The sequence below is a fragment of the Mustela erminea genome, chromosome 8 (genome assembly GCF_009829155.1).
Source record: "Mustela erminea isolate mMusErm1 chromosome 8, mMusErm1.Pri, whole genome shotgun sequence".
NCBI classification, from domain to species: domain Eukaryota; kingdom Metazoa; phylum Chordata; class Mammalia; order Carnivora; family Mustelidae; genus Mustela; species Mustela erminea.
This window is the reverse complement of record NC_045621.1, coordinates 19,360,205-19,385,103: the sequence shown is the minus strand read 5'-3', so window position 1 is coordinate 19,385,103 and position 24,899 is coordinate 19,360,205. Positions and strand designations below refer to the sequence as shown.

General features: G+C 39.0%; 1 protein-coding gene across 1 annotated transcript in view; it reads right to left on the bottom strand.

Annotated features, from left to right (window-relative positions):
- Positions 1-7,484: 7,484 nt before the first annotated feature.
- Positions 7,485-24,899, bottom strand: part of PTH2R (parathyroid hormone 2 receptor) — an 89,793-nt gene continuing 72,378 nt past the window's right edge. Inside the window, exons 10-13 of the mRNA XM_032355609.1 lie at positions 19,301-19,395; positions 12,243-12,381; positions 10,221-10,262; positions 7,485-8,544 (exon numbers count right to left, since the gene is read on the bottom strand). Coding sequence (XP_032211500.1) covers positions 8,149-8,544; positions 10,221-10,262; positions 12,243-12,381; positions 19,301-19,395 — 672 coding nt within the window. The 3' untranslated portion in view covers positions 7,485-8,148. The remainder of the gene's footprint in view (positions 8,545-10,220; positions 10,263-12,242; positions 12,382-19,300; positions 19,396-24,899) is intronic.

Sequence of the window (24,899 nt, the reverse complement as noted above, 5' to 3'; positions counted from 1 at the left end):
CAGCTTTATTTGCCTCTTCAGGGTTGGCTTTGTTTTTTCGTTGTCAAATTCTGCTTCAGGCACACATCTTAACAATCAGTCCAGGAAAGGAGAGAGCTTCTTTTTCCTGGGACCCCAGCATATTTCTGCCTGGTTATACCCTCATCACCAACCCAATAACTAGCCAGAGGAAAGAAATAAATTGCTTGATTGCAGCCTAACGGGTCCCACCTGGGACTTATAAGTGGGGTCAATCCCACCCAAATCACAAGACTGAGAATGAAGGAGGGGTGATTCCCCAACGGAAACTTGGCATCTCATTACTAGAAAGAAAGAGAGCGGATGCTGGGCATCAAACACAAGATGCCTTCTACAGTATCATTCTTCTAATCCCTTAGCTGGAATCAGTCACAGCTTGATTCAAATTTATCCCTTTTGTTTGGATGTTATTTAGTTTTACACAGTTCTGCTATTTCTGATCAGAATAAGGAAGACAGAAAGGAGTACAGAGGCTATGTTACTCAGTATTTCTTTGGTTGTTCATGAATATTTCTATAGCTTCTAATAGCTGGTTGCTACTCTGTCAGAATTCCCCATGGCTCTTTTCTTTGAGCTGGAAGCTGATAGATAATACTTGGGGGAAAATAAGTAAATTAAAATTTTAAAAAATTTTAAAAATACTTAGGGAAGTCTTGGTGGTATAGCCAGCAAAACTCTGGAAAATGCTTGCTCAGCAGGCAGGGAAGTAAACTTTTGCAGTTGGGAGGTGCTGGGGGGAGACAGAGAGTAATGTTTCCGCATTAGACTTCTGCTTCCATCCTCAGGCTACCTTGACTTACAGCGCTCTTGAATTCAGCACACCCAACTCCAGGATTGCAATACAACTCCAAGAGTTGAGCTGCTTTCCAACTCTCTTCAATGTAACAGAAATTCAACTGGAATAAAGATAGCATTCAAAAGACCAGGGCAGGGGGTTGGGGTTGGGGGAGAGAGAGACAGATCTCTGTTAACATGCTCTGGGGAGGTCAAGGTGAGAAGACTTTGGAAATGTCTTTGGTCAGCAAGAATCTGCTCTATGCCCTAGAGATGTGAAAAAAAGTTACACAAACTAATAGCTTCATATACTAAATGTGTTTTCCTATTCAGCCATTTAAATCTTGAATCAAAAGAACCTATAAGCTCCCAAAATGAAATGTGGTGTTGGAAAAGACTAGGGATCTAAGTAGGAGCTGACTCTTATTTTTTAAGTGCTAACACATTAAACTAACAGTCAGTGAGAGAAAAGGACATTTACCTTTTTCTTGGCTTCTGCACCATTTATAGATACTTCCACTGAGCGGTTTTTATAATAGTGAATAAGTGAAAACCCACATAAAAGCTATCTTTAAATGCCATAAAGATGAGTAATCTAAAGTGTTCAAAGTCATCTTTGCAAAAATACGTGAGCAAATTTTCCATGGTCTCATGAGGCAGCTTAAGAAGGATTTAGATCACTATATCTCTAGCTATAGATTCTGTCTAGAATTAAAAGAAGAGTTGAGAAGAAAATAATTTAAAAGTTATTTTTTCCTTTTGTTTAGACTTTATTTATTTATTTGACAGAGAGACACAGCAAGAGAGGAAACACAGCAGGGGGAGTGGGAGAGGCAGAAGCAGGCTTCCAGCTGAGCAGGGAGTCAGTCCATTGTGGGACTCTATACTAGGACCCTGGAATCATGACCTGAGCCGAAAGCAGACACTTAACGATGACTGAGCAACCCAGGTACCCCAATATGCTATTTTTTTATTCTAACAGTCATAAAATTCTGGAAATAAAAATGCTTTTACTCAAAATTATAATCATGTTATTACTGGTTTTCACATTCTCATAATTGTTGGTAATTTGTCATCACAGTAGTTAAAATAAATTCTTATTTATTCCCTGGTTGACTTGGCATAATATTAGTTTCCTGACAAGGAGAGTAAAAATGTCCATATGCTTGAGAGAACAATCAAAGGCCTTGGAGTCAAACTGAACTGGGCTCAAGTCTGGATCCATTCCGTTCCATCGGAGCAAGTCATCTACCTTCTGATTATCTCTACATTTTTGAAATGGTGATAACTCCACAGTGTGTTATGAAGATTATATGATAAAATAAACAGAAAAGTCTGAATTCAGTTTCTATGTTATTCCTAAACTACTCACAGGGCGGGCCATCTTTCAGCCTAAAACTTCCCTGGCTGAGCAGGCAAGAGCTTTACTGAGGAATTGAGTCCCTGCATGTCTCATGGAAAGAGGCTGAGGGTAGAAAGACATAGGCAGAGCAGACTAAAAAGAGACACAGATTGAAATCCTACTCATAAATCCAGATACTTAGTAACCCTTTAGAAAAGTTGAGAATGGCCTTTCCTGATAAATATTTATGTTTCTAAAATGAAACAACCGCTGGTTTAATAAAAAGTGAGTTTGGCAAATAGGCAACTTTCTTCCCTATAATACATGCATCATATAAAATATGATAAACATTAGGGAAATAATTGATTTCCGTGAAGTAAGCAGGTAAATAACAATTATTCAGCATAATTCTAATGAGCCATTATAATTCTTTCCATTTGGACCATCTATAGAAATCTCTGTATAGGTTTCTTTGGGTTCCATAACATAGTACCACAAAGTTAGTGGCTTAAAACAACACAAATTGAGGGGTGCATTGCAATGTGGTGCAGTTGGTTAAGAATACTACTTTTGGTTTCAGCTTGGGTCATGATCTCAGAGTCCTGGGATCAAGCACCATGCCCGACTCTGTGCTCATCACAGAGTCTGCTAAGGATTCCTCCTGCCCCTCCCACTCGTGCTCTCTCCTGCTGAAATAAACACATCTCTTTCAAAAAACACACAAGTTGATTATTTTACAGTTCTGTAGTTTAGAAGTCCAATAAGGAGTATACTGGGCTAAAATCAAGGTGTCAGTAGGGTGATACTTTACTCTTTCTGCGGGTTCTAAGGGAGAGTTACTTTCTTTGCCTTCTCCAGTTGCCTACATTCCTCAGCTTATAGACCCTTCTGCCATCTTCATAGTCAGCAACAAGAGGTATTCCTTCTTACATTATGTCACTCTGACATCCTCCTCTGCCTCTCTCTTCTACTTTTAAGGATTTGGGGACTACGCAGGACCTACCCAGATAATCCACTGATTTTAAATTCAACTGATTAGCAATACTTAATTCCATGTACAACCTAATTCCTCTTTGCCAAGTAACCCCACATAGTCACAGGTTCTGGGAATTAGTAGGCAAATATCTTTGGGGAAGGAAGGGTGGGCATTATTCTGCCTACGATAATCTATAAGGAAGATCACCTGAATCACATACTATTACTCTCTGGCTGTAAATAATATGCTGCAACTCACACATACCTTATTCATTCTCTTCCAACAATTCAAAAACAGTGAAGTTCTTTCAGCAACTTTAGCAAAAGTGTTTCTAATTGGTTTAACAAGAGCAGAAAGAGACAATGTCCTGACAATACGAGTTATGTGACCAAGATCATTCCTGTTTAAACCAAACAGTGGAATTCTATTTTCTCTGATATCAGGGTTTCTTTGGCTATAGGAAAAATAAGGTATCAAAATTAATATCCATGTCTACAAGCCCTATATGGCTGTCTTCACACACCCCGTAACCTACCATACAATTCTGTCCCTTTTGCGTCTAGAACTTGCTGTATCGCCAAAGAGAAAAATATCTGTTGTGTTAGCAATAAGTCAGAGTGATGACTTGGAAAGTGAAGCATAGTGTGGTTGAGATCTGAAAGCACAGAAGCTGTGGGATGCATTTTTTTCTTAATAAACTCATCTGAACAGAATATTTGTGATTTCAAGTCTAAATATCACTACACATAAAAATAGTGGGTTGCAAAAAAAATGAAAAATAAAAAATAAATTCTCGATTGCTTAACTTTATTAGAAAAATTAAAATTATATAGAATGTCACTCCACAAGAACATTTTATAAAACTATTTTTAAAGTTTTATATAAGTGCATTGTCTAGATCAAGAGATGTAAATTAAAGGGACCTGGAGCCAAAGCAGGTAACAGAAATTAAGTGGATGAGGCCAATGGGCACTGGGTGTACTCGCACCTTTGTCATCCCATCTGAAAAGGTCAGCCACCATTCAGCTCTAACAGCAGATTTTTGGTTCATAAGATTGTCTGATACTTTTAAAATTGAGAAAAAATATAATTTTTATGTGGAAAACATTCATATTTTCAAGGCTGGCAACTTAACAATATGCTGCAATCTCTTGATAGAGCAATAAAACCCAGCCATGGACCAAATTTAGCTAATCACCCAGTAGTTTGCACTTCTGAATCTAGATCAGCCAATCCTTAATAACTATCTGATATTTTACTTGATAAAATTAAGAATGGTATAACTTATTATTTAACTGGATGCAACCGTCAAAACCTGGAAGAAAAATTGCTTACACAGATGAGGTACAGAGCCTAAGCATGCACCTAAGGGGTTCTTTGTTCCTTACTGGGAATCGATTAATGCCTTATGTTTCGTTATGGCCCTAGGGCATAGTGTAGTATCTGTCAAATGACAGGTTTTAAGTAAATATTTGTTTAATTAATGAATAACTGAACTTTTGGAGCACCTAAGTTGCTCAGTGGGTTAAGCCTCTGCCTTCAGCTCAGGTCATGATCTCAGGGTCCTGGGATCGAGCCCCACATTGGGCTCTTTGCTCAGCAGGGAGCCTACTTCCCCCCCTCTCTCTGCCTGTCTCTCTGCCTACTCATGATCTCTCTCTGTGTCAAATAAATAAATAAAATATTTTTTTAAAAAATGAATAACTGAACTTTTAAATTTTGATTACTCTGAAGATTATACTCATACTTGTTAACATAAAGAATTAGTAACCTAACCTTAAAATATGAGGTTGGCTTAGAAAGCAAGAACACTTGGGGTGCCTGGGTGTCTCAGTCAGCTGGTCATTGGCCTCTTGATTTCAACTCAGATTATGATCTTGGGGTCATGAGATTAAGCCCCATGTTGTGTTCTATGATCAGCATGGAGCCTGCTTAGGATTCCCTCTCTCCCTCTCCCTCTGCCCTTTCCCCAACCTTACGTGTGTGCACATACACATGCATGATCTCTCCAAAAAAAAAAAAAGAAATAAAAGTAAGAACCCTTAATATTTTCCATATTATCAAAAGATATATATTCTAACAGTTGTTGTGTTGTACTGACCAATAAGGTCTTATTTTTTTTTCCCAGTGTTCCAAGATTCATTGTTTATGCACCACACCCAGTGCTCCATGCAATACGTGCCCTCCTTAATACCCACCATCAGGCTCACCTAACCCCCCCACCCCTCTCCCCTCCAAAACCCTCAGTTTGTTTCTCAGAGTCCACAGTCTCTCATGGTTTGTCTCCCCCTCCAATTTCCCCCAATTCACTTTTCCTTTCCTTCTCCTAATGTCCTTCATGTTATTCCTTGTGCTTCACAAGTGAAATCATATGATAATTGACTATCTCTGCTTGACTTATTTCACTCAGCATAATCTCTTCCAGTCCCGTCCATGTTGATACAAAAGTTGGGTATTCATTCTTTCTGATGGAAGCATAATATTCCATTGTATATATGGACCATATCTTCTTTATCCATTTGTCTGTTGAGGACATCTTGGCTCTTTCCACCATTTAGCAATTGTGGCCATTGCTGCTATGAACTTTGGGGTACATATGACCCTTCTTTTCACTACATCTGTATCTTTGGGGTAAATCCCCAGAAGTGCAATTGCAGGGTCATAGGTTAGCTCTATTTTTAATTTCTTAAGGAATCTCCACACTGTTTTCCAAAGTGGCTTCACCAACTTGCATACCCACCAACAGTGTAAGAGGGTTCCCCTTTCTCCACATCCTCTCCAACACTTGTTGTTTACTGTCTTGTTAATTTTGGCCATTCTAACCGAGTAAGGTGGTATCTCAATGTGGTTTTGATTTGAACCTCCCTGATGGCTAGTGATGATGAACATTTTTTCATGTATCTATTATCCATTTATATGTCTTTGGAGAAGTCTCTGTTCATGTATTCTGCCCATTTTTTTTTTTTTGACGTGATTATCTGTTTTTTGAGTGTTGAGTTTGGGGAGTTCTTTATAGATCTTGGATATCAGTACTTTGTCTGTAGTGTAAGGTCTTTTATAACATAATGGAGAAAAGCCAGATTTTAACTCGAAACTGTAATGTAACAACAACCCAAACCAAGTATTTGTATGAAAATTTTGTGTTACAAAGTGCTTTCCATATGTGACTTCTCTTATCACTAGAACATTTCTCTAAAGTAGACAAATATTATCTTCATTTTAAAGATAGAAAACTTGAACTACAAAGGAAGCTAAGTGATTTTATAAAGATTTGCAGAAAATTAGCTATAGAACTGAACTTAATCTTTCCACCCATGCTCTTTCTTTCCTGGTAAGGAGACAGCCTGCAGTGTGACAATAAAGCATAGAATCAAATTAATTAAATTTGTACAATGGCACCTTCCTAAGCAGGATGGGAAGGAAATTACTTCTGTGTGGCACAGAGGAGGAAGGCAAGAATGAGCATAGAAGGAAAGTATAATGTTTTTCAAGATGGTGTGTAGACATCAGGGTACCTTATTCATCATGACACCAGTTGCATGTTGGTTAAATCATTCAGCAAAATGAGATTGATCATCTTGACCTGTGTTGTTTCACTTAGAAACAGATTGCTCTGTAATATATTCATTTCATATATATATATATATATATATGCAATACTATCTTGATATATATATATATCTACCCCACTAGAGTGGAAACATCATGAAGGTCAAAGTTTAAGAAATAATAAGAATTCTTAAGCACTCTCTATAAGAAAAAACTAATTGAATATTTTCATTGGTTAATGAGAAACATATATATTGGTGATAGTGAAGCTAGTGGTTAAGAACACAGGACTTGAAGTCAGTAGATCTGTGTCAGAAACCATGTTCCATCAAGGTCTAGCTGCGCAACTTTGGGCAAGTTACTCCACTTCTAGGAGTCACAACGCCATCTGTAAAGACGGTGACAGTGATAAAACTGAACCATAAGTCTGTAGTGAAAATTAAAGAAGTTAATGTTTGTAAGAAACCAGCAGGATGGTGGGTGTCTGATACGCACTCAATAAATGTTTCACTGCTACAACATACTGAAGGTTCAAATTCGGGAAAGTGCTACAGCTACATGCTGATCCCTGCAGTTTTGAAGAAGGAACATTCGGTTGGTTCTCAAAAACAAAGTTAGAGGCTGAGAGAAAATCTTTTAAAGTGACCCAAAATGTATTTTTAGAACAAACTTTTAATGTTAACATAATGGAGCAAAGCCAGATTCCACATGCCATTTGGAATATAATAATAGAACAAAGGAGAAGAAGGCACAGTGTGCCTATCACTACAAATTGATTACAAACAGAATCGGTTTGCAGACACAAGCTCACTGACAGAGAAAACCGGGTGGCATGTCAAGGTTTTCAGGAGCGAAGACCTGAGATTTGGCTGGTCACAGAGGAGACATTCAAAGGAAGGAATAGGTGCAATGCTATCTTGATAATTTTCCTTGTTTCTAGAAATAAACATATTTCACAAATTTATTATCTTATCAAAGTCCAGCCTCCTTTTTATTTCCAGTGTGTACTTGTGCTTAGCTCTTTCATCGTTCAAGGTATGTTTTCAGATGCTAATTGCTCCTATGCACAGGCAAAAGGAATGAAATTGTAGAAGTACCTTAAAATGAGGAAAAGAGAAAGTTGATTTCTTAAAAGGGAAAGGACACATATGGAATGATCTCTATCATACTTAGAGTGATATTTTTATGAGAGAAAACTAGAGCCACGCAATTGAAATGGTTTTCTACCCAAAAGTAGCAGGAAAAAATGAACAATCACAGAGCACGTACCACACCAACAATTTAGAAGAGGATTTAATGCCAAAATAAGGTAATACACTACTCCTTCTGGGTCTTCACTATTTTTAGAATCCAATCCATGCAACCTGAAAACTTCGGGGAAGCCACACTTTGAACCCTGGATTTTCAGTTCTGCGGCTCAGGCAGAGCAAGGCCGACCAAACTCTAACACAACCGGAAGAATCGGCTCTTGGAAGCGGCAGGTGTTGACTCAGAGAACGTCCTCGGTTTCTCCTCTGCTTCCTTCCGGCTCTGGGTTCAATTCCAGCGGCCGGGGGGACGCCGCCATCGGAATCTCCTCGCGCAGCCTCGCGTTCGCCTCCGGGGTCTCCTCACGGATCAGGTGTGGCGGGCAGTCCTGCTCCGAGCTGCTCCAGACGTAGCCGGGTAAAGTCACGTGGCAGTCGGGCTGGCGGCCGGCTGTCCGCGGGGGTTTGCCGGAGAGGAGCACCAGGCGAGCGCTGGCTGCCCCCTGCGACTGGCTGCTGGTGCTGTGGGTCCACGTGGTGAGCACCGAGCCGTACCTGTGGCCGCCGCAGGGGGGCGTCCTTTTCCAGTCGATGGAGAGGCTCCACCGGCTCCACAACTTCTTCACCTCAGACTGAACCTAAGTCGCAGGAAATACGGTGCGTCAGAAACCATCAGGGAGGGGCGCCTGGGTGGCTCAGTGGGTTAAGCCGCTGCCTTCGGCTCAGGTCATGAACTTGGAGTCCTGGGATCGAGCCCCGCATCGGGCTCTCTGCTCAGCAGGGAGCCTGCTTCCTCCTCTCTCTCTCTGCCTGCCTCTCTGCCTGCTTGTGATCTCTCTCAATAAATCTCTCTCAAATAAATAAATAAAATCTTAAAAAGAAAGAAAGAAAGAAACCGTCAGGGAGACCCGGAGCCCTGGGACTTGACTTGGACGTTTGCCCGTCAGCGACGGTTACCACTGAGTTTCCACCCTGGGTGCCAGCGACTTGACGTACATAGTGTCTCTCGACTTTGAAAAACCTCGGAGATACGTACGCGACCAGAGATGCGCAAGCGCAGGCTTTGAGGAAGGTGAAGGGACTTACCCAAGATCAGTATTTTAATAGAATTTCAAATGCAGCCCATAGAAGCGTCTGACTTGGGGAGCCTGCGTGGCTCGGGCAGTTAAGCGTCAGACTCTTGATTTCATTTCAGGTCATGATCTCAGGGTCCTGGGATAGAGCCCCCTGGCCTGGGCGCTCAGCGGGGGTCTGTTCAGGGATTCTCTCCTTCTCCCTCTGCCCCTACCCCACCCTACTTGATACTGGTCTCTCTCTCAAATCAATCTTGAAAGAAAAGAAAAGAAAAGAAAAGAAAAGAAAAGAAAAGAAAAGAAAAGAAAAGAAAAGAAAAGAAAAGAAAAGAAAAGAAAGAGAAAGAAAGAAAGAGAAAGAAAGAAAGAAAGAAAGAAAGAAAGAAAGAAAGAAAGAAAGAAAGAAAGAAAGAAAGAGAAAGACAAACATCTGACTTGTGGGAGACGGAAAAGAGGCTTATGGGTTGGAAGAGAAGGAGAGAGAAACCGTGCCAGCTGTGGCTGAAGAATGGCATGGAATTTACTCAACCTGAAATGTAATACTATCACTTTTGCATAAGCATCCTGAAGGAGGAAAATATGGGGAAGAAACTTATACCATGAAAAGCAAGCACGCAAATGCATTGTTAATGGGGTGGGGCGCTTGCAATTCCAACCTGTGGTTGAAGATTCTATTCTACTGCTATTGCCATTTACCAAAAAGGAGCTTATCTGGAAGTTCTGTGGAAAACAGTAGAAATCGGGTTAGCTGGTGTCACCTGAAAAAACAGTAGGGCTACTTCTCCCCAGCCAACCCCTAAATGAACTGAAAGCGTCCAGTAACCATTGTATAGTTATAAATATATCAAAATATTCTTTTTTGTCTCAAGGAAACTTTTTTTGTTATTTCTTATTGAACTTGAAATTAAATATCAGTTTAAGTATTGACTGGAATACAAAATTCACTGTCCTTCCAAGTATCAGTTTACACTCTAACAAGTTGGTATTTTGCTATCAGAGTTTCCAACTGAATTAACATTGAAAAGTGCTAGAAGAGAAAGACTCTAGCTTATTTACATTAATTCTTGCTTTCCTCAAAATCATTTATGATTGAAATACCTCCTTTCTCCCTATTCATTTTTTCCTGTAGCTCCTGGGAATCCTAAAGAGATTGGGTCACACCGTGATGGCCCTTTCCAAGCTTACTTGGAGCTAGAGCTGTGGGATATGGGACGGGGGTGGGGGGGATCCTTCAAACCTACCTCTCCATTGCAGTAGCAGTAGATGATAGACACAAAGAATCCCTGGGGAACAGAAGAGAAGGTTAGCATGCTGACAACTCATGACGTTCACAGCACTCAGGCACCTTGGATCACAATACATACATTGAAAAACTGGGTTGTGTTTTGCTTCCTTCAGAAAATTGTATTAATCTTTAAGTTTACATTATATTTGTCTGAGATCCTTCCTTGGTCTCAGCTGAACCAAACAAAGTAACGGGATAAAACACTCTAAGACACACAAATAACTGATTTCTTGTTGGAGGCCACGGCATGGTTGCAGTCGAGGACCAAACTAGGACCTGACTTGTGTCTCTTTTAAAGTCCAGACGCCTTGACAAGAGGTTAAGGATGGGAAAGTTGAGGAACACTGAGAAAGGGTCTGTGCGATGTGTCGTGCGCTCGCCTACGTGACTTCCCACATACTCTCCCTACAGACGGGAACAATGTGGGCAGGGTCATGAATTCTTAGTTGGTCCTTGTTGTTCCTGTGCTCCCCATAACCCACTCCCTGGTTGATTGTCTTGCATCAATAGTAGCTAATGGCATTAGCCGTGACTACCTGGCATCACGAGGTTTGCTTGTAGTTAATGTAAACTTGTTATAGAAACCTGAGGTCATCTGACTAGATACTGATATATTACCCCTTCCATTGTGGTCTGCCTTATAAATGCTTGTAAGATGTGGAATAAAATCGGCACTGTTGGACATCCTCCTCAGTGCTCCTCCTGCCCCCATCTCTTTGTCTCTTAATTTCTTTTCACCATCCTCTTACCCTCACGTTCCTGGTCGATTTGTCGCGCCGGCCACGACAACTTCTATTATATTAGCTTTATTTATGTTGTCACTCAAGGATTACAGAATATCCCCTGGTTGGTAAGAGATATTTATACACTGCGAATGCTGGAAACTACGGACATAGGCTATTATATGGTAAAAAGACAAAGAAACTTTTTGTTTCTCATTCAAAAATATTTATTGAGCTTCTACAGGGCAAACTGCTCAGCATGCCAGAAATAAACGAGTCAATCAAGACAGAGAAGGTCCCTGTTCCCTTAGAGCTACATTCTAAAAGGAAATACGGATGATGGATAAAATATAAACAACTAGCCACACTAGAAAAATGTAAAATAATAAGAGCTATGCAGGCCAAACAAGTGGCGTGAAAGAGAATGGAAAAGATACAATGAATGGGGAACTCAATGAAGACCCGAGTTGAAGAGATGGCATTTAAGCTGGTTTGAGTAACAAGAAGAAGGCTTGTGAATATCAGCAGGGAGCACCTTCCAGACAGAGCGAACAGTAACTCTGAGCCCCTGAGACAGGAATGAGCTCAAGGAACAGAAAGTGTGGAAGTGCTAGTGGGGCTCAAACTTAGCAGGTGACTGGGAACATGACGGCACGCAACGTCACAGTTGGACAGGATCCCTGTCACAGAGGGCTGTGCACGGCAACAAATGGCAATTGGATCTTATTCTGAGTGCAGTGGGAATCTCTGGGTACTTCTGGTAGATAACGGACATGATCAAATTTACTTTTAAGATCCTTCAGACCCTTGTATGGAGACTAGATTAAAGGCAGCCATGGGAGGCAGCAAGTGAGTAGCCAGGAGGAGAACGGTGTCCACAGAAAGCCATGTGAGAGATGATGGCAATCATATTTTCAAATGAGATAAAAGGGAAAGAAGCTACTTTTTCCTTTTCTCTCCCTCTTCCCTGTCTGCTTTTTCATTGTCTTTCATTTACTTTCTATATACACATGCTACTCTGTACACATTACATAGTCTACAACAATACGCTTTCTTGTCTCACTGCCCAGGCGTGTTTGTGAGAAGCAGCTCCTGCTCTGGTCAGAGGTTAAAAGCACAGACTCCAGAGAATAATGCCTTTTCATGGCCCTGTGGGGACAAGTCCCTGAAAGCCCAACAGAGGGGCAGAGAACAAAGTTGCGAGGGGGGAATAAAAGCAAAATGCAAGAACCACATTACTAGCCGGCACGCTCTACCTGAAAGGAGTTGAAGAAGAGCTCACAGTGCATCCGGACCTCCCAGCCCAGCCCCGTGAAGGAGTGGGGCAGGCACAGGAACACGATGTAGTGCACTCCAAAGACCAGCACAAGGACCAGGGTTGATTTGGCGAGTTTCCTGAAAGAGAATACCAAGCCCTTATATTCATCAACTTCCAGTGCCCGTCAGTAGAGACAGCTTGCTGGGGGAAAAGCAAAGCTTACCAGAGCAAAGGGGGGCTGCATTTTTTCCATCTCTTTCGACCCCATGGCTTCTGCTCATCTTTATTCCCCTCCCTCCTCCTCCTGCCCTTTTATACTAAGTCAAGTCACTTATTCTCATGTCCCAAGATTATTATCCCTTCAATCTTTCTAATCCCATTTCCACTCCTCTGGCATAGGATGCTAGTTTCATAAAGCCATGAAAAGCCCTTTTTCTCTGCCCTAAGTTTATTTTAACATCTATGTTTGGGACTTAAAATAAGTATTACCTCCATCCTTGTTAACTGTCTTTACCTTCATAGAGTACATTTCTTCTTTTTTTTTTTTTTCAATATTGTTTATTTTTATTTTTTTTAATTAATTTTTTATTTTTTATAAACATATATTTTTATCCCCAGGGGTACAGGTCTGTGAATCACCAGGTTTACACACTTCACAGCACTCACCAAAGCACATACCCTCCCCAATGTCCATAATCCCACCCCCTTCTCCCAAACCCCCTCCCCCCAGCAACCCTCAGTTTGTTTTGTGAGATTAAGAGTCACTTATGGTTTGTCTCCCTCCCAATCCCATCTTGTTTCATTGATTCTTCTCCTACCCACTTAAGCCCCCATGTTGCATCACCACTTCCTCATATCAGGGAGATCATATGATAGTTGTCTTTCTCTGCTTGACTTATTTCGCTAAGCATGATACGCTCTAGTTCCATCCATGTTGTCGCAAATGGCAAGATTTCACTACCCCCTAAGTTCTTCTTACATTTGGATCTGCATTAATCATTTTGTATTTTCTTATAAGCTGCATGTGGTCAGTAGTTCCTACTTTTCTAAATATCCTCTGTCAAATATCCTACAAAATATCTACAGTTCTAGGTTTTGGACTCTTTTTTTTTTTTTTGCATGCTAAGCAATTTGACTTTATTTCTCATAACTACCTCTTCACATACATTTTCTTGTGTAACTGGAGGAACCCCAGGTTTCCAAGATGTTGGTTGATTCTAAAATGGCCCCCAATGATCCCTATCTGGTATTTACATTCTTGTTAGTCCTCTCTCCTTGAGTGTGGGCAAAGACCAGGAACTTGCTTCTAACTGATCAATTTCAGCCAAAATGATGAGCTGTCACTTCTGTGATTACATTTCATAAGAGTAGAACTTTCATTTTGCTAGTAAAAATGAAAGTTTATTTTGCTAGTAAAAAAAAAAAAGAGAGAGAGAGAGTTTACTAGCAAACTCGCTCCTTTGTTTGGTTCAAGGAAGCAAGTAACCATGTTGTGAGCTACTCTGCTGAATGGGAGAGATGGCAAGGAGAGGTGGCATCGGCCAACAGCCCGCAAGAAACTGAATCCTGTCAACAATATACTTGGCTATGGATTCTTGAAAGTGGATTCTTCCCCAGTCTTGGGATAAGACTGCAGTCCTGACAGCCGTCCTGACTGCCATATCAGCTGAGTCTTGTAAGAGATTCTGAAGCAGGAGACCCAGCCAAAGCATGTCCAGACTCCTGATCTAAAGAAACAGTCAAATAGCAAGTGTGTTGGTAAGCCACAGATATTTGCAGCAATCCATTTGCACAGCACACAACTGATACACCCAAGCACATCATGTGTTTCTGTTGTACTTTTTATCCAAGAAATAGCCAAATCTGGTTGATTATTTATTTCTCAAATATTCCCTTCTTTACAAATCATTTATACCTCAGTAATCTCAAACAACTGCAACCTTCTCCCTCTCTCACTAGTCTTACCTCCAGCTACTTTTCTTCCTTCTTTCTTACCTCTCTTCCCTCCTTCCTTCCTTATGTACTTATAAACTTACTTAGTTCTCTTCTTGGAAATAACCAGTATGAGTGAAGCCAAACAGAACTGGATTCAGGTTCCAGACTTGCCATTAACTTCTTGAGTGACTGTAATTCAGCTTTCTTTTCTCTAAAATGAGGGAACAGGGCCCAGAAGTTTATAAGAGCTCTCACAGTCTACCGCTTTCATAGGGAGGATCATCTTCCAGACACATCCATTTTCCTATTATAACCATCTTTCTAGGTCCTGCGGGAGCTGGGTATCCCACAGAACCGTACTAAAATGCCTAAATTGGGCATTTGGAGTTGCACACCTGCCCCATCCCATTCTCCTCTGCCTCTTGTATCTCTCACTAGTGCCCAGGCCTTCTGCTCTTCTTGGCTCAGAGCCATCTGCTCTGCCTCACACCCAGTTTCCCTGGTGGTCTAGAGGCTTTCTCCTATGGTGCTCTAGTCCCACACTTCCTACCTTGACTCACCAATAGTCTACTTAATTTGAAAATTCTACCTAAAGTCTGTTTCATTCAAGGCAGCATCCCTGATAAGACAATGGATTTCTCTGACCTAACTCCTTCTCTCAACTTTCGGAGGCTCCTCCTAAACCCGCCTAGTGACTTTCCTCTTCACATCACTGCATATATGAGCAAGACACTGTGAGTATCTTTATGATGCTGTAATTCACTCTAGTCAGATAAAGGGGAACATACTTGCAGAATTTTAGAAGTCTTGATTAACATCAATCTGAAAAAACAAAAACAAACAAACAAAAACCACCCTGCACTTCTTCCTTTAAGATGAATGGATAAATCCCCCTGGAGACTATTCTCAAAATCAAGCTAACTTTAATTGCTACTATTGTGTGTGCCTAGGAGCCAAAAACTAGGCTAAAACAAAAAGAAAAACAACAACAACAAAAAAAAAAAAAAGAAAGAAAGAAAGAAAAGAAAAGAAGGGAGGGGACAGAGGGAGGGAAGAAGCAAGGGAGAAAGAAGTAAAACACATTGTGAAAAAATCACAAATGAAAAGTTTACGGAGAGTTTGGTTCAATGCAGAGTAAGAAAAAGCTGTCAGACTAAAATTTATTGGGAATCCTGCTAGCTCAGCCGTCTGGGTTTTCTCTCCCCCTTTATCTGTGACTAGGCTCTTTTATAAAAACTCTGTAGAGATAAAAGTGAACTTGTAGAAAACCAAAATCGAATTCATTTTCTATTGCTATGAAACAAATCACCACAAATTTAGTGGCTTAAACCAACATCTATTTAGTCTCTCTCGGTTTCTAAGAGGTCCCCCAGATCTTAACCACAGACCTTCACAACATATCAGATTACTTCTTCAAAGCCTGCAAGACAATCTCTCTCCAGGCTGCCAGTCACAGGAGTGACTACCCCATCACCTTTCCAATATAATGTAACCTAATCAAGGGAGAGCTTATCCCATCATAGGTCTTGCTCAAGAAGGTGTGTGAAGGATGAGGATTATATAGGGCATATACACCAAAGGTAGTAATCTTCTGGGGGGCATGGGTTCATCTTAGAAATCTGCCCTCCACAACAGTGCAAATAAGTTCTGTCCATAGAAATGCAATTTGTGTTCAATGCAATGCCACTAATTACAGCCCTGTGGGTGTTAATAATTTATTATTTGCATCCATTTGTAAATTCATTTTAACATTCATAATTCTCTGTTAAACATGTGTAATGCCTTATCATTTCCCCCATTAATGAATGAAATAAAATCTTTGAGGTGTGTTCATTTATGATTACATCCTCTTTTAAGATTTATCCTTCGGGGACGCATGGGTGGCTCAGTGGGTTAAGCCGCTGCCTTCGGCTCAGGTCATGATTCCAGGGTCCTGGGATCGAGTCCCACATCGGGCTCTCTGCTCAGCAGGGGGCCTCCTTCCCTTCCTCTCTCTCTGCCTGCCTCTCTGCCTACTTGTGATTTCTCTCTGTCAAATAAATAAATAAAATCTTTAAAAAAAAAAAAAAAGATTTACCCTTCAATGACAGTGAACAAGTTGAAGCAGAGGCATATGCCTGGCCAATGTATACATGGGTCATCTATCTGTCTGTTCATTTATAAAGATGGATTTTTCCACGGACATCAAATCAGGCAGCCATCCTGGGCACTGATTTGCTTGGTGTCCATCTGGCCATTCATGCACATTATACATCTTTGCAGCCCGGCTCTCTGAAAAGGCACAGCTGTCTAATGAAATGATCAGCGGTGCACCAGCTGAAGTAGCCTTCTGGCTTGCTGGAGACATGGTTGTGGCTCTGCAGCCAAGAGCAAAGCCATGGGAGGAATATAAAGGAATCAAACGGTGTGTAGGACTCAGCATCCTACTTAGAAAACAGATACCCAATTCTTGCACTCTCTCTCTCTCCAGGTGAAAAGTGCTGGAAATTTTCTACTATTCTATTAAGAGTCAACTTAGCTTTTAAAAAAAAAAAAAAAAAACAGTACTTACCCTAAGCCTCTTTCAATCCCTCTTGAGCTGGAATTAATCTTTCCTTTTTTTCTATACACATAACACTTTGGAAGTGCATTTCTACTAGCACGGTCCTCATTTTAATTAAATCAATATCTATCTCTCTCTCTCTCAAATTTTTTTCACAGGCAGAAACCATGTCTTCTTAACTTTGAATCTCTTGCATGGCACAAGAAGTGTACTCAGTCAATGAAGCCGTTGGCTATCACGCTCCTGTCGCTTCCTGTACTGGTTGCCTTCTTTTATTCTGCCAACCATGTGAGAGAGCCATTATTCTCCTATGTCCAGATAAGGATAGAGGCTCAGAAAAGGAAAATATTCACCCGAAGTTAGACAATGAGTAGAGGATTCAACCTTAAAATCTGTCCTCTTTACTATCATATTGCATAATAAACACTGATTGCATTTATTCCAAAAATAATAAATACGATTTTTGTCTAATGTTGAATAGAAAGTCAAATTTGCCAAAACATTCAAGTGTTCTTTTCCACTGAATCTTGCATTTTTCATATCTCATGTTCTTCCAGTCCTGGCAATCTTCTCTTAAGGGGATTGAGTTGTAATATAAAAAAGAATGAAATGCATTAGCCCTATTGTTAAATCTGATAGATTATTTAATTTTCTACACAATTTGAAAAATTCCTTCTTGTTTTAAAATAACTAATTTGAACTACAGATACGTAGAATGTCACTTTTGAGGGAAACTGGGTAAAAGATATATGTTACATATTACATATATATATATATATTATTTTTACAACTCTGTATTACTTGTATGTTTTATTTTACCTCTGTATTACTTTTATAACTGCATATAATTCTGCAGTTATCTCAAAATAAACAGTTTCTTAAAAGCTGACTGTATTATTTCATTTCAGTATTTTTGTTAAGATTTTATTTATTTATTTGAGAGAAAGAGAGCAAGAGACAGAAGGAACAGTAGGAGATCTAAAACTCAGAAACTAAATACTGAATTCTCAAATCACTGCCAAGTAAGTAACCACATGTTTCTCTCCAAAAAGAAAGACGAAGTCATTCCTCACCATCTTATCTGTAACTTTGAAGATTATTAAAAATTTAAATATGTTTCAGCTACTTTAAAAAAATGTATTTGGCAGGAAAATACTTTCCTTGACTACTCTTAGCCTAGACCCTGTTCAAATTAATGGCTCCAAAATTTAAAAATTTCCAGGCCCCAATTATTTAAAATTTATCCTGAATTTATCCTGAATTCTAAATAGTAAATTATTTTAATCTTTGATAAATGTTTCTCTTCCGTTATTATGAGAAATAATCTCCTATGAATGAACTCAAAGTATTGTCTATTCTATTTTTTACAATAATTCACCCTTTGTTCTCTCCAGAGTTTCTCAAATCTCTTGGGAAACTTTTAACTGAAAGTACAAGTTCACATCATTCAGAACTAGAGAAATAGGAGCTTTTATTCAGGGCTAGAAAAATAAACAACTTTCAGAAACCTTTGTACTGTTCCACTTTACAGAAAAGAATGGAAAGCTATTTACGTTTTCCATTGTTCTATCATCCCTTGGCCTTTGTCTTCATCAATGGGATGTGACATGAGACATGCTAGGAGTATAGCAAAGGGCCATCACTGGAAACTCTCAGGCACAATTTATAACGCTACTGCTAACAGCACATTACAAACAGCTGAAGTCTACAGCTGCTGGTTTGTTCATACTCTACAGCCTATTCCAGACTCCAGTCCACACCCAGCATCTTCTCTTCCTGACAGTGAATGTTACCTAAACAGTAGAGGGAAATGACTCAACAAAGGGCTTTGAGAACATTTATGACACAGGACCAAAATGCTGACTATGGTTTCTTCCTTTCTGTGTCTCGATAGCATTTCCTAACAAACCAAGACAAAAAGAAATAGATATTTATGAAGATCAATTCCACCGGAAGATCAAATTTACCAGACTACTGGATGTGTATATCTAGTTGGGTAGAGGCTGCTGTTATTCAGAACTCCCAAAATGATCATTGGAAAAAGTTGACACACCCTTAACATAGTTCAATAATGATTATAAACACTCAATTTTCCCTTCTTCTTGAAAGACTGAAAAACAGACCTCACTCAATCAGTACATTTGAAAGTTCTTAAAGATTTACATTCAGTAGAGGCCACTCTGATGGACCGATTGGGATCAATACAGCAAACCCAATTTCTTGATATTTTCAGTTATGATATATTATTTTAAGAACACAGATAAAATTGTCTGCCAAGATCATCAACAAGAGATTTTCTAGGAAGTTACACAGTTTATGAGAAAACTCCAATATGCTAAGAACAGATTAAAAATTTATATTAATTAATACTTAAAACTTAAACACATTAGGAAGGTTTGGGGTTATTTAAATTTTCCTAAAATACATATACTCTCCTGATAAATTGCACAATTAAACCAAATGAAAATTAATATGCATAAATTTATCTCTCAGAGACATTTCAGATCAATCAATATCTGTTCTTTACTCTAAATAGTAACACAAATATTTCCTCTGGTGCGTACCTGTCCTGCAATTACCTGTATTGTTTTCTTGTGTCATGCCCAACTGCATTGGTCTCCCAGATTTTGGTAGCCAGAACTCTAACAGTATTCAGAAACAGAATAAAATTGAGCTGAAAGAGAAGGTAATATTGAAAAGCATTATTAAGGGAATCCTCAAGATTATAAAAGTCTTCAAGATTATAAAAATTTACATAAATTAAACTTCTTTGTATTCAAAAACTGAAAATTACCTATTCCACAAATGTGAATAAGGGACCCTGAGATAAGATATCAGACAGTTAGTGATTCATGAGTTGCCCTCCTGAAAACATAGAGATAAAAAGTCTCAATAGCACTGAATGGAAATACCAGAGGACGATCTGCCAGAATGAATAGGGAACTTCCAAACGAAAGTTAGGATAAAGTCCTGTGGCAGACTGGCAGGATAAAGGATAACCGTTATTATGTAAATATAACTAACTGCCCTTTTTGAAGTTAATTTCCCAGCTTCTGTGTCTATTTTAGGGAGAGGAATAGTAGAGTTGTTTGGGGGATGGTGTCCCTCTTGGAACATGAGAAGTATAGGGTGTTGCCTTAAAAGATTAGTTAATAAAATATACCCATGTACACACACACTGATAGCTCCTACACCAGTTGGGTAAAATTCTGAATAATTACTCTGAATAATTTAGGGAAGTAGAGAATAAAGGTGAATTAGGAACTAAGTTATCAACTACTTATTTACTATTCTAAGTGTATGAGGTGAATTGACTCTTAGTCGTTCACAACAGTTCCATGAGATAGGCACCTCATTGTCCCCATTTTGTGGGTAAAGAACCTGAGTAACAGCTTCCACAAATTATCCCTGATCACACAGCCAGCAAGCAGCAGTGCCCTGAAGCCTGTGCAACCTGGATAATGGAGAGTGGGGACTCCACCATAACACCATACTGCCCATAAAACAGAGTTGAGTTATAGCAGATTGAGATGAAGACAGAAATTTCTTAAAGAGCAGGATGGATTAAGAAAAGATAAAAAAAAAAAAGAAAAGATTGTAAAGACTCTAAAATAAATCAAGTTTTAAAATCAATATCAGAAACAGCAAACAGTAGATCTAACAAAGCAGAAGAACACATTGAACCATGTAGAAGACCACTGAAGACTCTTCCCAAATGGGGGGATAAAGAACAAAGATCCATATGACGAGGGAAGAGATGTTTACACGTATGACATGGAATTGAGAGTCGTCGTGCAGATTTATTTCCCTCTCTGTAGAAAAGATTATGATAAATTGAAGGAATCAATAAAAATATGAGAGGAAAATTCCTTTGCTAAAGGAAGCTCTGAGTCTATAAATGACCTTACACACTGGGCAAATGGAATGAAAAAAAACAAGACCAAGTGGAAACTTCTGGTGAGATTGTTAAATTTCATTTTAAAAGGTGTAGAAATAATGCTAGAGAAAATTATTTAGAGAGTCCTTGTATCTCTCATGTGCACTTCCTCTAAAATTTTGCTTAAAGGTCTACTTCAGGCAAAGTACAGATAAAACAAAGAATTAGGAAACTGAGAAGGTGAAGAAAGTGACCCCTCCCTAAGCATTAAAACTAGTCACACATTGAATAAATTTTATGCAAATATGGTTTTTAAATAATGCAAACATAAACATGAGATTCTTTCTCAATTAGAAATTTAAAGATGCAATCAAAGTGAACCACAAATGAATCAAAACAAAGAACTCAAAATTTAAGTTTTGAAACCTCTGGCCCTTCAGGCTATCTCAGAGACTTTGTTCCTGGAGTCTCCTTTGCATGGATCATTCTTCTACTCCCTTTGCTCTCCTTTCCTTACTAGGTTAGCTCACTCCTAGGTTTCAGGCTGAATGTCAGCTTTTCTTAGAAGCTGTTCCAGCCCTACCACAGCACTTGTCATATTTAAATGTCCACCTCACCGACTCTGCTTAACCTTCATGAGAATTGGTGTCTTTTTTTTCTCAGTCAGATTTTATTCCCAGATACACAAATGCCAATTAATAGAATTACTGCTATTCTAATATCCAAAGCCAGAATTCAGTGAGGGATCCAACTTCTATTTTGAAGTTTTGGTGGAATGCCTAGGAAGCGCAGTTGGGTAACTGTCCAGCTCTTAGTTTTGGTTGAGGTCATGATCTCAGGGTCGTGAGAAAGAGCCCTGTATTGGGCTCCATGCTCAGCAGGGAATCTGCTTGAGATTCTCTCTGTTGCTCTCCCTCTGCCCTTCCCTCCTACACTCATGCTTGTTTGTGTGCTCTCTTTCTGTCAAATAAATAAATCTTCAAAAAAGTAAAATTAAATAAATAAAATTATTGACAAATAAATTTTGATAGCATATATGGAGCATATTTATTTATATAAAACCATGCTACATATAATGCAAGTGTGAAAAGCAAATATTTTATCCAGACTTGATATATAAAATACTATAAACATTACCTTAAAAATGGAAAAAAACTTTTTTCCCATGGAGCGCAAGTGAAAACAACATGGTCAAAAAATGTAGTTATAATCTTGTTTTGTCACACTAGCTATGTGACCTTTATCTGAGTAGGCTTTAGTTTCCTTCTCTAGAAATGAAAAGCTTGCATGAAATGGACTCAAAGATTCTGTAATCATACCTAACTTTGCTTTGGGCTCTTATTTAACCTCTTTCCTCTTACCAGTTCTCCAGGGCATCTACTTTGTATGCCAGCTTTATTTCTCCAACAAGTATTTATTGAATGATCACTATGGGTCAGGAAGCTTGCTAGGTACTAGAAATACAGACATTTAGGAAAAATATGGTCCTTATGGCTTAGTGTATAAGATGGACTTTCAACTCTCAGAAGTTTTATACATTGTGATGATCTAGAGAAAAACCTCACCTTGCTCTTTGGGTTATAACAGGTGACCTAATTTAGACTGGAGGCATCAAGAAGGCCACAATGAACTGTTGCATTTAAAGGGAGGGATAGTAGGAAGCACATTGCAGGATTCTAAGAATGCAGCACAGAACATGGAGGAGACAGAGGTGGACAGGTTCAAGGAACTGAGAGGAAAAAATGTAGATGAGGCATGACACGTAAAGGGTGTGAACACAAGTGACAGGGTCTTCCCTAGACTACTGGGGATGTTGGCTTTTACTGTTAAGTGCAGGGAGCTTATTGGGTAGGGACACTGACCCTGAAGTTAGAATCCCACTCTACCATTCACTAACTGTGTGATTGGGAATTTTCTCTACTTAAAAGATCAGATAAATCTATGTAAATAAAGCACTAAGAACAGTGGTCACTGCATGGCACTATGCAGTGTCTGTTGTTATTATTTGCATCATTCTTTCTAGCTTCAGGACACTGAACAGCTGAGAGGAAGGGACACCTCACTCAAAACACTAGGATGGAGTTCAGGGCACATCTCTTCCCTTACAGACTGGTTCTACAATAAAATGAGGGAATCTTAAAGGGAACAGTGATAATTGAATTATAATACTAAAAAAAAAAAAAAGGTAATTCAGTGAACAGAAAGGTGCTCTTGAATCTTTGATATTTTAAAAAGATTTTAGTTATTTCTTTATTTCAGAAAGAGAGGGTGCATACATCGGGGGAGAGGGAGAGAGAGAGGGAGAGTATCTCAAGCAGGGCTCAATCTCACAACCCTGAGATCGTGACTATGATTTTTAAGATTAAATGGATATTGTGATACTGGAAATATACTAAAGAATTCTTGCTTTGAAGGTGTCATCATTTAATCAAGAAGGTGAAAATGGATTTCATCTAAGTTTTCTTTAAAATGCATATGCAGGGCGCCTGGGTGGTTGGGCGACTGCCTTCAGCTCAGGTCATGATCCTGGAGTCCCAGAATCAAGTACCGCATCAGGCTCCCTGCTTGGTGGGATGACTGCTTCTCTGTCTGATCTGCCCTCTTCTCATGCTCTCTCTCGCTATCATCCTCTCTCTCAAATAAATAAATAAATAAAATCTTTTAAAAAATAAAAAAATAAATAAAATAAAATGCAGATGCATTGAGCATACCATCATTTCTAGCTCCCTTTCCCCAATGGGGAATTTTCTAGAACCTCTATAATCACCTAATTTTATTGTTTCTCTTTGCAATGTAGAAATCCCAGCAAATAAACTTCTCATGCATATTGACAATGTGAGTAAGTAAGTTCTGCAAACAAAAAACAAAGCTTTGGTTAAAAATCAAGTGTTTCAATGGAGGATGTCTCATGATGTATTTTTGTCCACTGTTCTTTGCTTCAGTTCTTAATTTGGTAAGGATTTCTTGGAGTTTTAATATATCTTTTTTTTTTTTTGTCAAATGAGAACTCATACTTAATGTTCTTAAATTTGCCCACGTTTTCATATAATATTTAATTATCTCATTTCACAATTCCCGTACAAGGCACTGAGGACACAAAAAAGTAATAAGGCCTAAGTTATCTCCTTAAAAAGAGGATGGTAAGCGATGGACGAACAAACATAGTGGAGGAGGAACTAGGAAGAAAGAAGATGAAAGGCTAGCAAGCACAGATGAGGACATCCATGGATGAAAGGGACATAAGAGCAGTAAAGGCTAGACACTACTTTATAAAGTTAATTTGTATCTTTAAGCTCACTAATGTTCCCTAGGGATGCAGTTTATCAGTAGATGATTGGATGGGATAGCTCATCGCTAGACTAAGATAGCAGTACTTCATTAAAATTAAATGATAACAGTTTATAAATTTAAGTCATTCATTCATTTATCTACAGGCTGTTCCCAGCTTCTCCTAGGACATTGAAATGGGATCTAATTTGCTAAAGGGATGTTTTAGCAAGGATACAAACTGGCTTCTTTAAAAGTCTTCTATGTTTTCTTTCTCCCTATAAACATTTACTCAATGGCTTTTTGAAATGAGTCCTTTTCAAGCTTCTCTCTTTCTGTATCTGCATTTTACCTATGAGATAAATAAGCTTTTCTCTGATTTTGCATAGATCCTACAAAACCTCAGTCCCATTAATAGTTGCTATCAAACATGGCAATACAATGATAAACCTGGTGATGCATTATGTTACAGAAAACAAAATGAGAAATGTGAGAAATTGGAGATCAAAGACAAAAAAGAATTTAGTTAAAAATTAAGCTGCTGCATTACTTTCAAGTGATTTAACAGTTAATATGGGAACATAAGTCCTCTTTTTAAGATGTTTATAATCTTGAATTAATACAAGTATAATTTCTTCATCAAAGCATGGAGAAGCTAATGAGATAAAATCTTCAAGGGGAATTAAGAATAAACATTTTGGGGACTTGTATTAGACACAAAGAAGTATAAATTTGTTTTCTTTTACAACACACATGTAATAATATGTAGGTGAAATACAACAGACAGAAAAGGTCCATGCAATATGCATTGTTTTCTCCAGTCTTTTTCTCATGACCAATCCGACAGGGTTTTGTGGGCTATGTTTCCATACAGAATCATCTTAACTCCTTGGGGACAGCGTGCCAAGGAAGAGCTTTAGTCAATGCTTTATAATGAATCATACTATCATTTTTCTCTCTCTCAGTAATTCCTCCATTCTCTGGTTATTTGCCTCCTTCTTCTGACCTACTACCAAGTGATCAGAACGTTAAAG